Source organism: Drosophila mauritiana, chromosome X, assembly GCF_004382145.1.
Source record: "Drosophila mauritiana strain mau12 chromosome X, ASM438214v1, whole genome shotgun sequence".
NCBI classification, from domain to species: domain Eukaryota; kingdom Metazoa; phylum Arthropoda; class Insecta; order Diptera; family Drosophilidae; genus Drosophila; species Drosophila mauritiana.
The window spans coordinates 4112165-4128436 of record NC_046672.1 but is presented as its reverse complement, the minus strand read 5'-3'; the positions used below and the strand labels follow the sequence as shown (position 1 = coordinate 4128436).

Below are 16272 nucleotides of genomic sequence, written 5' to 3'. Positions count from 1 at the left end.
TTTGTTTCAGTCATTGTGTATAATTCTTACAAGTTTTGTATATATTTTACTGCACTCGTTTGTGAAACGGTAAGTGAAGTGGCGTGCATAATCGAATTGCGCAATGCCTCGCGGCATGTGCTTTTCAAAACCGGATATTAATTGTGCGCACTCTTAAGAAAATAATTGGAATTGAAATTTTGTGGGTTCTACGCGTTAACAATTTTCTATTTTTTTGTTTTTTTTTTTTCGAGGCTAAAGGAAACATGGGGCTCATCAATCGCGTACAAAATCTGAATGGGAGTGCTGCTCGTCCCGCGTTGACCAGCGAATTGGCCTTCAATAGCGTGGTGCCATGGAACAATGAGATCTCTCCACGCACCCATCGCCGCCACGGGGAGGCCATCCAGCCATGCACCGATGGGATGGACTTCAGTGAGACGATGTTTGAAAGTCTGGGTGCCGTGACTCGCGTTTGCATTGGCACAGCAACATTTTGGTGTACTTCTTCACTTTTGCAATGTCATAGCCACTATTTTTATCGCTATATTCGTCCGGTAAGTACCAGATATCGATTATCAATAATATTGCTTATTACGCGTTCTCGTGAATGTCGATAACTGAGTACTGTACTGTACCTTAGGTGAACTGCTTTCGCGAGGACATCGACCTTATTGCCGTGGGCTTTCGAGCTGCCTACACTTGGATGAGACGGCAGGGGCGACTGGATCCATTGATGCAACCAGATAAACTGATGACGCTCCTGCACACGGCCGTGCAGCTGGAGATGCCGGCACTAAAAGCGCTGTGCTATGAACAACTGTGCACCAATCGCTTCCGCGAGGAGTTCGCCTTTCAGGTTTACCTGAGGGCCTTGAAATATCCGCAACTCGAGGAGCTGCGCAAATTGATGCTGCAAAGGATCGGTGCTGCCTTTCTGTCTGTGCTGGGCAGTGATGATTTTCTGCGAATGCCCCTCGAGGATGTGATGACCATGCTGCAGCAGGACGCATTGGGCGTCAATTCCGAATTGGAGGTGCTTGTGGCCATTACAAGGTGGCTGAGCTGTCAGACTAAGTGCATTGCAATGGCGACGCCACTTTTGCTGGGCTGCCTTCGGTTCACTCTCATACCAATGGTCATTCTGGAAAAGTTTTGGCTCTGCGCCATGACACCACCGGTGCCCGACGAGCCCTTCATGAACGTTGTTCGTAGCAATATCCACATTCGTGAGAGGATCAGCTCTGCGATTACTGTGGCCCAAGTGCAGCAATTGCACACGCGTCGTCGCGAGTTTTTCGCCTTCTGTCGCTCCAAGGGCTTACTCGTCGATTTGCCCAGGGAGTGGATATACGATGAGGAGTGCCCTTATCATCTGCCGAGGCCTTGTTGTCCCTACACCGATGTGGCCTGTGCTAATGTCATTTCGAAATACGCGATAGAAAAGGCTCAGCGGCTAAAGGAAACCGTAAAGCGTTGGCCCCGGCGTGTTTGTACATACTTGCCGCCCTCCGATGATCTACAGACCATTTATGAGCTGCGCGAGGACATGGCTGATGAGGAGGCGGCGATGTTCGTAGGGCCTTTGTTGCCAGAATTGCCCGATTGGCCACCTCTGCCAGAGGATGGCGAACGTTACATTATTCGCCACTTCCGTGGCATACGATTACTGCTGAACGAAATGGTGGACGAGCAGCATAGAACTACTGACCGTTGGGAGGAACTGGGCCGACGCATTCAGAGTCTTGAGCGTGAAGGCGCAGCAATGCCCGGGGTCATTACCACCGGTATGTCGAGACTTGTATTTCCCACGGCCATGACTTACGTAGCACAAGAAGCCGCTCAAGAAGAACGCTTTCGCAACATGGATTCCGATTTGCGCACAAAGAACCAGGACACCATCGATGCGTATTTCTTTCTGCATGTCTGCCGCATGAAGCTGTTGGTCCCGCCGAAAGCCATTGTTCCTACCGAGAATTGGACCACCGAGGAGAATATGCGTCCCATGGAGAGCTATGAGCTCGATACCGAGCGAATGATCGAAGATCTACCCTTTTAAATGCATATGTACATATATTTTATATATGATATGAGGATAATCACACATCCCCTAACCACCAACAACTCAGCCCCCCCCCCCCCCCCCCCAATATAACCCACCCAATCCAGCCTTTAAATTACAGTTAACATAAACCAACCGGCCAATTTCCTAATTGTTTGGAGTTATCAATTATGGATTGTAAACTGCACATGAAATAAAATGCCTCAAAAAAGCATTGTGTGTATCTATTTTTGAAAAAGTTTGAAATTCAGTTTGGAATTCGATAATATTGATTGGTGAATGATTGGCGAAAAATTTCCTCAATAGCTGTCACAATTTTTCAACCCGAACAGCTGTGCTAAGCGTTTTTATCACTGCGCTTTTATTATTTCCGCTCGTTTAATTAAAGCAATTTATGCCGATGAATTGATTTCAATTATTTGCGCGGTCGTCCTGTCAACGCTCCTCGCTCCCCGCTCCCCGCTCCGCAGACCACTTGTCACAAATGGATTTCTTGTGTTCCTTTTTTGTGTCTGCTTGGAACAATATCGAAAGGAGCAGGTGTCGCGAATTGGGGTCAAAAAGGACACTTGCTGGTAATAAATAATTTGCTAAGATTTCAAATCTTTAATTAGCTTAAATGTTATAATACTTGTAGGGGCATATAGAGCTAGCCTCTCTTTTCCGCCCACAAACGGTTTCGCATCATTAATTTTGTCCACGCGGGGAAACCCCGATGCTCTCTTCATTTCTGTGTGTGTGTGTGTGTGTGTGTATTCAGGATGTGTGTGTGTGCGTGTGTGGAGCATACACGTTTTCATGTGTTAACGAGTTGGAAAAATTATTATTACATTATTATTTTGTCGGCGACTGGGAGTGATTCAACGGCAAGCGGTGAAAAGGTGAAACCACCGCCTTAACCCTTGGCCGCCTAAACCCCACAATTGCGCTGGGTATGTGTGTGCTTTTGCACGGAGCTTACAGTAACAATAAATTTCAATTTTTCACACACACACCACACATCGCATTCATGGCGAATTTTACTCCTTGGGTTTTCCGCTGGATTCATCCTTCTTTTTTGCGTTTCCCCTTCCCAGGACGAAGGACGAAGGCCAGCCCTTGAGCAGCTTGCGCTCAGCAATTTATGCGCTTTACGCGCTTTTGCTAAATAAATTTATAATGCCAGCATGCGCACACACAGTCGTAGAAAGGTGCAGCTAAGTTCGATGTAATTCGACAGCGAAATACCTCTTAATTGCACATTTCGGCCTTAAAATAAACGAGAAAAAAGTATGCTGCTTACAAAGCTACAAGCTTATTATGTCACATATAATTTGCAAATTTCCAAAGCTTATACTTTGCTGTACCTTCATCATGCATACCCTTACCCTTATCCGCTCAAGTTCCAGGGTATCCACGAGACAGACAGACGAGTCGAGAAAGTTACACAGTTACAGTTGCATAGCCCCCGAAAACTTTGGCGAGTTTTGGAGCGTTTGTCTTGCCTTACTGTGGCGTGTGCACGGTGCGGGTACAGTGGAGCCTGGCACTGGTGCTACATTCAACGATAAGTTGCCGCCATGCATGCGGTTTGCTCATTGCAAATCCCGCAAGAAAAAAAAAAAGGAACAAAAAAAAACATTTCTCCTCCTTCTGTTCGCGTGAATTACGAAAATTGTGCTGCAATTAAAATTTGTTGCTTTCTGGGTATCATAATTTTATAAGTTTCGAAACTGCGACTGCAACTGGGACTTGGGTTCTCCAGTCGTCTTCTGCCATACGAGCATAACAAATTACGAAAAGCTTTGTGCATATGCTAAATATACTCGTTGTGTGCGCTTATTCGTTTGGTGGAAAGAACCCATTAGTGAAATGGTATGGCTACGTTTTGTTGCCAATCGAATGGGGAAAGGGCTTTAAAAGGGGCTGCTGATAATTTTGATAACTCTGGTTCTGGCTTAAGAAAGTTGCATTTACCCAGCTAAATGCAGCAATTTTCACCATAACCCACTCTGTGGCCAAAAATGGTTGAGCAATTTTATAACGTTTCATTAATCTGAGATTTTAGCGTGGTTTTGCGGCATCCTGCAGCATGCGGCGGCCACTTTATGAAATTCTAATAAGTGTGCGGCATGTGTCATGTGGCGCGATTAGTCCCGCACACGGGTATATGTATATATATACATATATATGCCCACATATATGCGGGTCCACTGCCTTTACGGGCTGTACAAATGCCAGGCTTGGGGTCAGCTTAAGAGCTTCCGTTGCAGGCCACACCTGTGGCCTCTAATGCGACTGCACGGTCAGAAACTGAATCAGACCATACATTTGATAGAGTATTACCCTCTTAAGTTGCTTGCAATTGTTCTCAGTGTGCACCGAACACACTGGCTGGTACCCTGCTCTATATGCAAATGCCACCATGTTAATGCCACAAATGCGCCTAAAATTATGTTAAGCACTTGGCAGCTTTGCTCTTGGTCTACGGAATCTACGGAGATGGAGGAGGGAAGGGACTGAAAGTCTTTATCCTTCCGATGGGGTGGCAACCGGAGCAAGGACATGGAGCAAAGGCAGCAAAGGCGCCGGCTCAAGTCCTGATGGCTTAGGCTCATTTATAAATCGACGACAGTAAATTATAAATGGAATTACTATTAGAAGTCCTCTGCCCTCTCTTTTGCACACATAGCCCCTCTCCTTCACACCCTCTAATTGGTGTGTGTGTGTGTGCTTGTGTGTGTGTGGTGGCACGCTTACATCAACGCCTTTTGTAAAATTGAGTTGTCCTCTGTGTTTGGCAGAATGTGCGAAAGGGTAGCGCTTCTGTCAGACAAGAGAGGGCTGTATATGGGCACTCTGTGAGAGGGACGGCAGTAGAGCACGGGAAAGAGACATCTATATATATGTAGGGTGTCGCATTCGCAAACACATGAATGTTGCAGTATATTAAAGTTCAAAAAGGCAACGACAGAATGACTTAGAGAAGAACGCAATCCTTTTCTTTTCTTTTCATTTTTTTTTTGGGTCTTCGGGGGAAGTTGGCAAATCAAGGGGGATATGAGGTCTAGGCATACGAGGAAATAGGAGAATCAGGCGGCAACAGAAGGATTCGGGGCGGCGACAACAGCTGCCATTTCATGTGGGCGTCTGGCGAAAGTTGAACAACGCCAAAAGCCTAAGGATGACAAGATGCCCGCAAAAAACAAAAAAAAAAAACGTGCAAAAAGAAAAAAGTAAAAAGTAAAGCTCACCAAGGAGAAAGATGGCTAAAAAATGGTCTCCCGAAGCCCAGAAAGCAGGAACCAGTACGACATTGGCGTGTTGGCCAAAAGCGAAAAACAAACAGGCGAAAGTTGATGGCAGCGGGGGAGAGGGGATCGTGACAATCCGTTGCAACATCAAACATATATATAGATAAAATATATTTTAAAGCTTAGGAATTATTTGCAAGCTGATAATCTGCACTTTTAGGTGTTCTAGTTACAGTATAACTTTCCTATATATTATTATTATTATTTATTATTATTTAAATGGTTACTTGGACGTGACTCACGATGACATCGCCCATCGCCCATTGGTTTTTAGCGCGGATTTGCGCTTAGCTGGGAACTAGAGAAAAACACGAAAAGCCTCGCGAGTTTTGCCATTTGCCGACTTCTCAGCCAGGCAGGACCCTTGTCGTCCTCCTGCCCGAGCGCTCATCCCGTCCTGGCAGTCCTTCCCACTACGAGCCCAATCCAAGCTGGAGCTCCTCATACGAAACGACGACGACATGGTCGGATGGCTTAGGAAGTAATTTTAACATTGTAAATCCTTTTGGAAAATTATAGCGACAGTCAGCTTGTAGTTAGTGGCAGGCATCAGGCGGGATATATGTACATGTAGGTGGGTATACATAATGTGCGGCATGGGCTGCCAGGGTGCGGGGCTCACATGGCTGACTAACGTAGATGGAAACGTAGACGGGGCTATCACAAGATCAGGCACACACAAATTGTGTTAGCTGCTCCAAAATGCACAAAAATTGTGCAAAACACAAGTAGACAAACAATTTTAGATAGAGATGGAAATGGTTAGATGCTGTGTATGATAGGTACACTGCGAGAAATGCCTGCATTAAGCCGATTATTTCATTGACTCAAAGTCTACCTTCAAAGCTGTGGTCTTATATATACTAGTATATATTCCACATGGTCTTTTTTTTAGCTAATTATAATTATAGTATAATTTTTTTTGACTATGCACATCTGCGACAGTCGAGCGCGAAAATATTCATATGACATTTTGGTTGGACAGAAGTGGCTGCCTGGGAAACACAAGGAGCCATTGGCAAAGCCAAAGAAGTAGCAGCCAAAGCCACAGATGAAGCCCAAGATGAAACTGGAGGGCGCAGGAAAAGCGGTGGGTTAGCAGGGGAAATGGCGGAAAAAGGCTGGGGCAGATGCAGCTGCTTTTGCCCGCCGGGTGAAAGTGGGCAAAGTGAGTCACATAAATCTAGCTGGCTGGTTGGAGGGGAAAAAAAATGCAAAAAGTCGCACACAGAAACTACAAGTTTGTAATCAGATCAGACGTTTATTCGACCCAAAAGTATGCTATTCCGAATGTTAATAACAAGCGAAAATAGCGAATTCGTTAATTCTTCATATCAAAAAAAAAAATTTATATATATGGTTTGGTTTTCCTGCAAATCAAAGACTCAAGTCCAAAGAACAAAGGCTGCCCATCGACCTTCTGATTAAAGGGTATAAGATGATATAATGCATGCATTCCCAATTTCCAAGTGACCTCCTTGTGCATATAAAATATGTGCGGGAAACTAAAACCCACATTGCAATCTTCATATATGCATTACATATCCTGGGATTTATTTCACCATTCGATGCGCTGCGAAAAGTCAACTGAGTGGCAACGATTTGTGGGCTCGGCCAATTCGCCAATTGACGTAACATATGGCGAAGAAGGCCCGAAATCGAATTATGCTAATGACAGAGATTGATATGGAAATCGAAAATTTGTTTTTTTTTCTTCTTTCGTTTCAAGCCAATATCTTTTGGCCATTTGAACCCGTTCGCTTGCATGCTAAATTGATAATATGCACTCTGGAAAATCAAGTCCCAAAGAAACCCCAAAGTTGCTAACTTGGCCAAGGTAATCAGTAAAGTTTTTTTTGGCTTCCTGGGACTTATGACATATGCAATTGATTTGGTGGCCCTGCTTCAGATGTAATTAGATTTGGCCAGTTCGAGTCGAAAGTGGAAAGTGCATGGAGTGCAGCGAAAACTAGAGCCAAGTTTTCCCCACATGGCCGTTCGCATATTTTTTTGCAATCTGGATTTATTTCCATTTCCTGGTTTGGTTTTCCACGGCCGCCGCTGGGCTAAAGTTTTGTTGTTTTTATGGCGAAAATTGAAATTGCAAAAGTCGAGCTTCGGCAACTTGATATTTTATTCGAATGCAAAGGCCAAATCCCACATAATGCATCTGCAAATTGGGACAAACAGCATATACACATATGTATGTATGTGCATGGCGTGGTTGGTTGCCGGAGTTACAGCGGATTTTCTTGTCTATTTCGGCGAGATTATGGTCGCCACACGTCCGCCATTTCCGGAGTCTCAACTCCGGCTCCCAGTTTCGAACATTCTTTTGGTAACATGTAGGCCGTAATTGCCCGCTAGCTAGTATGTGGTACTTCATATACGTGGCTATATATCCTCTAACTAAAACGATCCTTACTGGCCACTGCATCCCTAGCTGGTCATAACTGAGCCACTGAGTGGCTAATTTGGCCAGTTTGCAGCGGAAATCAAAGCAACTAAATAGCAGAATATGATTAAATAAAATAAAAACGCATGTGTAATTTCTTGGTAAATAATAATAAAATATGTAAATAAAGTGGGCATCACTGAATTAAGCTGGAAAGCTGCCTATGCGCCACGAACTTGGCTCAATTGTGTTCGAGCCTTGTTTTTTGGCCAAGAAAAACTTTTCAGCCACGATGATGAAAGTATTTTCCAAAATTTATCCGCGTTCATTTTCATACTCTCCCCTCCATGAGCTTAACGCATTAACAATCACATTCAACTTAAGTAAGTTTGTATTGTGTTAGGTTTAAATATATATCCTATGATCCTATATCCTTTGATTTGGAATACGCACAGAAATGCCCGAATAAGAGTGCTTAAATAGTTCAAACTGGAGTTAAAGGGTTTTGGGCACTCATAAATTAATGTCTCAAGAAATTTACTCCTTGGAAGCGCGCTCTTTACGGAAGTGGGAATTTTGGGAGGATTTTCGTGTGCGATTTTCAGTGGGATGGGGGCTGGAAAACCCCAAGCTAGGCTCAAGTTTTGTAGCCATTTTCCTGCTTCTTTTGGCATAGTTGTTTGGCATGCGGCCGAAGTGGAAGTTGCGCCGCAAGTATCTGTTGCAGCAGAAAGTCCAGGCACAAACTATGTATGCCCCATGCAACTTCGCATTACCACCTACCCCCCACGACCACACCCCTTTGGAGGTACTCCACCGCCCCCAGGTGAAAGTCGAAACATTATCAGCACTGCGAAACAGCCCTAAAACGTCGCCGCAAAAATCTGTCATCTTGCTGCCAACTTTATTTCGCTTCTTCTTCTTCTTAGCCAAACCCCGAAAGGAGCTACTTAAAATTGTTGCATTGTTGTTGGTCTGGCAAATTAGGCAAATTGAGTGGGGACCGCGGGGCATTTTGGACAAAATAGAAATGAATTAAGGCCAGACTTAAATTTGATTTAAGAAAACAGTTTTTCACCTGAAGATCAAAGCGACGACAGAGCGCCATCTGTGGGCCGGAGGCAGCACTAAATACACGTGCGCCATCTTTACTAGGTGAGCGAGAGAGAGGAGAAAGAGGACAAAAAGAAAGTGGAAAGAAGAGAAGGTTGAAAAGTTCAGTTCGCCGGTTTTTTCATTGGAAACAGACGCGTTTTGCTGCCGATCGTTGATTTTTGCAATACGGGCCGGAAAAGTTATCCTCGTTAAGTGCGTTAACTAAAAAGGCGGGGAATCATAAGAAAATGTGGCAGGTGCTCATCGAAAGTGTTTTAGTTTAGTCTAAAGCCGCCTAATTGTGAAATAAAGCGTAAAATGAAACGGGATCAAGTCCCGTTAGTTCTGCATGTGCTGGCGTCAGAGAAGAGGAAGAAGAAGCATTGAGTTGCTTTGTGTGTTTTTTTTGTTGCTTTTTTTCAAGTGGTGAGAAAGTGCATAAAAGAAGAGAGGGAGAGAGAAAAGTGAGGTTTTTTTCAGGTGATCTGCGCACAGATTGTGAAATAAAGCGTGCGCTTTTGCATGTGCTCACGCCAGCGAAAAGGAAGATGAAGAAGCATTAAGTTGCCTTGTGTGTTTTTTTGTTCCTTTTTTTTCTAGTGATGAAAAAGAGAGAGAAAGTTTTGTTTTTTTTTTAGTGATCTGTTTACATTGGTCATTCGTATTTAGGAGGCACTGCAGCATAGCTGGTGAGTGATTTTTTACAGTTATTCCATTTCAAACCACTACAAGAGAAATTAATTAATTAGTATTATTTTATTACATTTATTATATGCACATTTATCGTTTTGAGCTTAAGTTACCTTCTATTTGTTGGTAGTTATATTTCACTCAACATAAGCATATGTATTTTCGTAACGATCCTGTAAACTGGCTTCGCCATCGGCAACAAGCGCCAGCCAATATGGCTCATTTATTTTACAGTCGTGGCGTAGCTTAAATGAGAAAACATGGCTTATACGCGGCTTAGCACACCGATAAGCTCTGTCCTCTGGGTAATTGTTTTTATGCCCCCTACCCATTGCAACGCTGCCACACAAATTAGACTATAAATCGGCGCCAAAGTCCTCGGACAAGCGGCGAAAATCTCGGCAAATCCTCTCAACACGTCTGCATATGGAATTCGCGGCCAACGTTTTAATTTAATTAAAAGCCAAAATGCCGGCTAACAATTTTGGCCACTGAAAAGCGGCCGACCACTGTACCATGTACTACTAGTGCTAGTGCTATGTACTACTACATATGTTCGTATTACATGTGTGTGTTCCCTCATATTCGGGCATGAAATATGTATTACCGAATTACCAAAGCGGCACAGACCAAAACGGCAGCGGAAACCGCGAAAACCGCACGCCGGAAAACTAAACACGGCCCAAACACGAATGAACATGGCCAACACAACGGATAGCGAATGTTGCCAAAGTGAACGTGACAAAAATCGCTTAAATTAAATCGCGTATAGCTGGAAAAAAGCTGATTCTAAAGCACTGCAAAATGTTAATAGTTTGTTTTTGGCAATTCAAGCTTAAAACAATGTTAACTTGTGCTTCATAAACAGGGGCATTAGGGCTAAACAATAAAAGTTAGACAATTTTCCAGCAGCTCTTCCAAATTCCAAGTTAACTGTTTCAGTTGGCTGTTAAGTAGCCAAATTGGCAGCGCGGTTGACGGGGCTTCAGTGGTTTAAGGCTGGTGGTGAAGTGCTCCTCCGTCTGGATGTGCCACCTGCTAACTCGTTAGCGCTTAGCCGGCCGAATGATATGGCCAATATCAATATTGACATTAATTTGCGACTCAACTGGGTCGAGCCGGCATTTTTCTCTATGGCCGCAGTGAAAGTGCTGTGGAAAGTTAAAAAAAAAAAAGGACGAGAAAAATCCGGCAAAACGCGGCAAAATCGGGGGAAAAGCAGAAGGCGCTGGCCCATATCGTATATCATTGTGCTACCCGAAAACTGCAGCAAAGAAAATGAAAAATGCCGCCGGTTGGATTGTCAGAATGTTGCCACAGTTGCCACAGTCCACTCTTAACACCCTGTTCACCCATTTCGCCTGCATCAGTTATGCTAGTAAAGAATCGTACTTCTGTGGTTCGACTTGGTCTTATTCTGTATTATTACTATTATTCCTATTGTTATTTCTATATTCCTCTATTATTCTTATTTTAACTGCGATTATTCGAAACTATTGCATAAAGAAACAAAATCGAATCTTTATAATAAAACTGCTCCGCAAATTGCCTACGAAATATGATATAATTCCCAAGTTTTCCCGATTGAAGCGCACAACACGTAATACCCCGAAATAAATTCGAATTAGGACTTTTGCCGCTGGGTGGTCGGGTCAGCAGCCAGGTTATTATCATGTTAGTACTGCAGCCAGCCATAAGTTAGCTGGAAAACCGCAGGCTCCGTGGTCCTGCTCCTGCTTTCAGGTTCCTTTCCTGGTTCGGGCTTTCAGGTTCCCTGCTGGGGGCGCAAAGATTTATTTATCTGCTGTGGGGGGCGGGGACAGCTCCACCCACCTTTTCGTTGGCGAAAGCAGACAATGTGTCATCAGTGGGTCTCTCTTGGCATTTAAATATTTTGCCGCCAAGTCATTAACATTATCAGTGCGCGAAAATGGCCAAAACAAGATGCAGTTTCGCTTGCAGCGAAAAGCCAGGAAAGTATATATTCATAATAGCGCGGTCGGTTCATTAGGGTGTAATTTTGGTACTCGTTTGCATTCTGCGCGCTGGCAGCAAGAAATATGCGATACTAATGGCAACTTAATGGCGTCTGTTGAAAAGCGAGTTTCGATTACGGTGCGTATGATTAATCTATGTAAGCAATTATTAAAAGAGTTCTCATGTCGAGCGGTGTCAATTGAACTTAAATTGCTAAAAAGCAGAACAATTCAATTACACTGCAAATTGTTAAGGCTACACTTTTTTTTTGTGCGATGCTGCACTCTCTGGAGAATTCCTCTATTATTTCTCGATGCTCGCCCGTTGGCATAATTAAATTTACCTGCGCTTAGTTTGGCTTTTTGGTGCTGTCCTTGTTGTTTCTGGCTGCCGTTCATGATGCGGCTGTTGTGTCCATGTTGCCCCGCTTTCCCCCGCCTTCCCACTTTTCCCGCTTTGCCATTTTCCCGCAACAATCAAGAAGCAGGTCGCAAAAGGAACTTTTCCCCTTTCTGTCCGCCCTCCTGGGGCCGCAAACTTGTGTTCATGTGTTGACAGATTCGTTGACATCTCCCCCTGCATTTTTGCAACCGCTTCAACCCCGGCTCTTGCTCGGTCATCTTCAATTTCCATCGGTTAGTTTAATGAAAATTTCTGACATTTTCACTTGGCTGCAGGAGAGAAGGAGTCGTCTTCATAGATGGAATTTTTAATCTCTGCTTAATTGAAACTACATATGTACATACATCTAAAATGCGTTGTGAAAATAAATTCGCTTAAAATTCCTGTTTTTTTTTTAAATTGGCATATTTTTTAGGCAATTAATTATGCGGGTCGTGGCCAACTGGTCGTATTAATTAGCATGCCACGCCTACGCATTAGTACGCCCTCGATTGTGTGACTTGAAATGTAAATTAAAAGTGCTCTGGGTCTTAGAACTAATTTAAATGTAAAATAAAATTTATGAATACTGTATGTATAGTAATATTGAATAATAATAATATTAAGTGTTTGGTATCTATAATTGTTGGGCATTGTGTGATATTATAGATATGTGTCCTTAAAGATAATATCCTTCACCAATAAGTATTTCTCAAACCCTTTCGGCCGCAATCCTCACAAGCTGCTGTTCACCAAGTGGATCGTTAAACAGATTGGCCAACGACATAATGCCGGAACAAACGGAATGGAACACGGACGCATAATTGACGGGCACAACTGTGCTGGTTATATCTGCCCTCTCGTTCGCTCGCTCGCTCGCTCGCTGGGGGCCTGTTGCCCTGTCCCTGTCCCTGTCGCACCCCTTGCACTCGCCATTCATTTGTAATCATTTGGGTGTTAAAAATTTTTGGCGCATTCATTGCTTGTGTTCCCACTTGCTGCCGTCCCCCTTCCTCGTCGCCTCATCGCTTGCTCCGTCTCTTTCACTCGCTCGTCAACGGATGGACTGTTGTTCTTGCTGCTTTTGGTGACGCTGTTGTTTTTTACAGGCTTCATAAATCTTAATTTTAGCGCATGCAAGGACAGGATTTAAACTGGCTAAAGGCGGAAACAGGGTGGTTGGGGCCACAACGCAATGTCGTCGGCGGAGGGGGTTACGAGGGGTTGGGGTCTGTGTAAAAGTGACGGTGGCAGGCTGTTGGCACATTGCTCGTTTTGAAGTTTTGAGCTGCACTTTTGACGCTACAAGCTGCCTCCCGCCAGCCGGGCACAAAACAGTTGGCCAAAAGGAGGGGCTAGGCACGGAGAAATATAATTTCCATCTGCCATAATTAGCCAAATAGCGAAGAGGTTACACCTAGAGTAGCCTATGAATTTCCTCAATACCGAATTAATTGATTGACTAATTGATGTTCTCGTAAGAAGTTGATATCTACTTTGATTATATGCAATAAAATGCAAATAAGACTGCTTTCTCTGAGTGTATCAGCGCTCGACGGATGAGCTAACTGAAATTTGTCGCAGCAACTGAGGCGAAGGCATCCAAAAATGGCACAAGTTTTGGCGCGTTAAATTTAATGCCTTTGTTTTTGCCACCCCCTCATTTCAGCAACCCCCAGCCCTTCTGCTCCCCTTCTGCACACTCCTGCCCGAGTGTGTGGGGTGTTCACAAGATGTGCCAAAAATTTTGGTCATACTCAGCTCCGCAACTCGTAAGAAATGCGCTTTGTTTTTTGGGTCGCCCCATCAGGACAGGATAATGCCCCCTTTCGCCTTTTTACTCGATGTTGATCACACCCCCGCAATGACATTCAAACCATACACACCCAACCCACCCCCACCACGGCAACTTTTCCCCACTCGATGCCCTCTGGCGTAAGCAAAACGCATTTTGAAAGCTTTTAGCTGTTAATGTGGCATAAATTTGTCTTTGTTGTTGTCTTCTCGGGTACTTTTTTCTTCATTTTGTGGGCGGAAATTGAAATAAAAAGCAACATCGGCTACGAGATCAAAACTTCAAGTGCCAGGGGCTCTGGACACAACCACCCACCCCACCACCCGTCCAGTAACAAAATCCCCCTTCCAGTAGATGCCCTTCAACCACACGGAAAAAACAAGGACATTCTGTGGGTTCGTGCTCGAAATTGGGAAAAATTAAATGAATCAAGGAAGATCAGCCGGATTTCTTCACTTTTTAATATGGACAATCCTTATTTTTCTTTCACTGCATGCTAAACTCACTGCACAGCTGTGCGGGCAATTCGAATGTTTGTTGTATATAAATTTATTGATTTGCATTACAATGAGGCAAGCGCTCGTAAAGTGTGTCATTTCGGTCAAAAGCAACAGGGGGCACGCTCTGGCGAAAAAAAAGCGATTGGGGATGTCGACATCGAGCCTGGAACATCACTTACCCTCTCTCTCTATCGCTGGCACTGGCTCCAAATTGAGATGGATGACATGTCAATGAACTTGCGATGACTTGCAAGCCGAATTCTGTCATCCGGTTGCCGCAGACAAAAGCCTCGACTAATTTTCCACCGAAACGAATCACGATTGCAGGCAAATTATAAAGCCGATGGCGGAGGGGATACACCCCAAGGGGGGAGGTGGTGGTTTGTGTTTGATAAGTAATGATGGTATATGTGTCGCAGGTAATTTATTCAAATGTCTTTTCTTTTGGTTTGAAATGTCTTCGATGTTCCGCAAGGACCTTTAAGTAGGAGAGCGTTTTTAAAGCAAAAGATTTTTGAGTTGAAATACAGCATTGACATAGATATATACATATATGTATGTGGCTGAGCTGGCTCAAAATGCGCAAATCACTTAGCCATCAATTCGAGAATTTCCGGACCAATTGGCAGCTTTATTTGAATGCTGTCTGGTTTGACGGATCTGGTAAATTGCCATCCGGTTCAGCAGCCGCTCATTTTTCGACTGCGATAATGTGGCATTCAATTAACACATCGCCTGTCGCTTTTAAGTGCAAGTCGATTATGCTGTCAACAGCTTTGCGGTGGCCAAAAACCAAACAGCAACAGCAAACCCGTCGAAATTGTACGACCAATTTCTGGACCGTGTGTTCGCTGGGCAAATAAAACTGCCAACAGCTCTTTTCGCTCATTAATTTCTGTTTTTCATCCAGTCGACAATTAACCAATCGTCGATGCTTTCAATGGCCCTCATCAGTGTGGAATGCTCGAGTTTTATTTATTCAATCAGTTGTAAGTTGCAACTTTTCTGACATCTCCAATTTAAAGGATTTTCACTACTTTATCCCCACTCGTCTCGCTTTTTCCGGGTGACTGTGTGTGTGTGTGCGTGTGTTTGTGCGCTGCACACATTTAATTATAGAATAATCTTTGATTTAATATGAAAATTGCATAAGGGGATGAGGCCCGTTGCTGGGGCTCTCTCGATGGTGTGCTGGCCGCGTTGCAAATTAATTAATTGCCGCCATATGCTAATTAAACACTCTTTTTGCCGAGTAATTTCGCTCATCCCACACGTGGAGCGATACACAAAGTAATCACATAGATACATATATGGATGTACAAACGATATAAAGTTATATTCGAATAAATATTCATATAAATACATATGTACATGTGTATATATGTATATAGATACACGGCGATGGCATAACTTTTTGTTTTTTCCATGCATAATGCAAACCCATTCATGCGGCGCGGATTAAAGTGGCAACTCATTAATTTGGAATTCCACAGTAATTATATGCCCAAACAGTGGCCACCAATCCACCTAATTCCGACATAGAATTCCCTTTCTGTTGGCCTTTCATTAGCGGGACTCTTGCAGATCGTATCTGTGTATTTATGATTCTTCTCTTATAAAATATGGAAAAAAACTCTATGAGAATCAAGTCAGCTTTGCTGCTAGTTCATTGGCAAGATAAAGTGTGAACTGTGAAACTTAAAATTCTTTCACGCAGGTGCAACTGCTTGGCATTTACCTTTTTGCCAAATTATCCTCTGGCAACCTCGAAATGTTGCTCAACATTTCGGAGTGGTCAACATGTTGCTGGCCGAATGCGCATGTCCTAAAACTCACAACACACACGTGCAACATGTTGCCGGACTCTCATTTCGGCGGAATTTTATTCGAGGCGCCGTCGCTTGTTTTGATTTGCGTCGCTTGTTTATGTTTTGCCCATCCTGACAGGTGGTTGCCCCATGTGCGTGTGTGTGTGTGCGCGCCGTGCATGTGTTAGTGAGTGCCGCTATATTTATGCATGGCAATTGCTCAATGTCGACCGTTGTCTGGCCCTCAAACCCGAACGAATCTAACCCCAGTTCCTAGTTTTACACGGAAAAGAAAAG

General features: G+C 43.9%; 1 protein-coding gene across 2 annotated transcripts; it reads left to right on the top strand.

Annotated features, from left to right (window-relative positions):
* Positions 1-2107, top strand: LOC117148543. Of its 2 annotated transcripts, none has more exons than XM_033315975.1 (3): positions 1-69; positions 234-536; positions 623-2107. In XM_033315975.1, exons 2-3 carry the CDS (start codon positions 246-248, stop codon positions 2036-2038), a joined length of 1707 nt encoding a protein of 568 aa, XP_033171866.1. In that variant the 5' UTR covers positions 1-69; positions 234-245; the 3' UTR covers positions 2039-2107. The 2 variants fall into 2 exon arrangements, with proteins under 2 accessions (XP_033171866.1, XP_033171867.1); XM_033315976.1 differs by having other exon boundaries at positions 11-69; positions 241-536.
* Positions 2108-16272: the final 14165 nt, after the last annotated feature.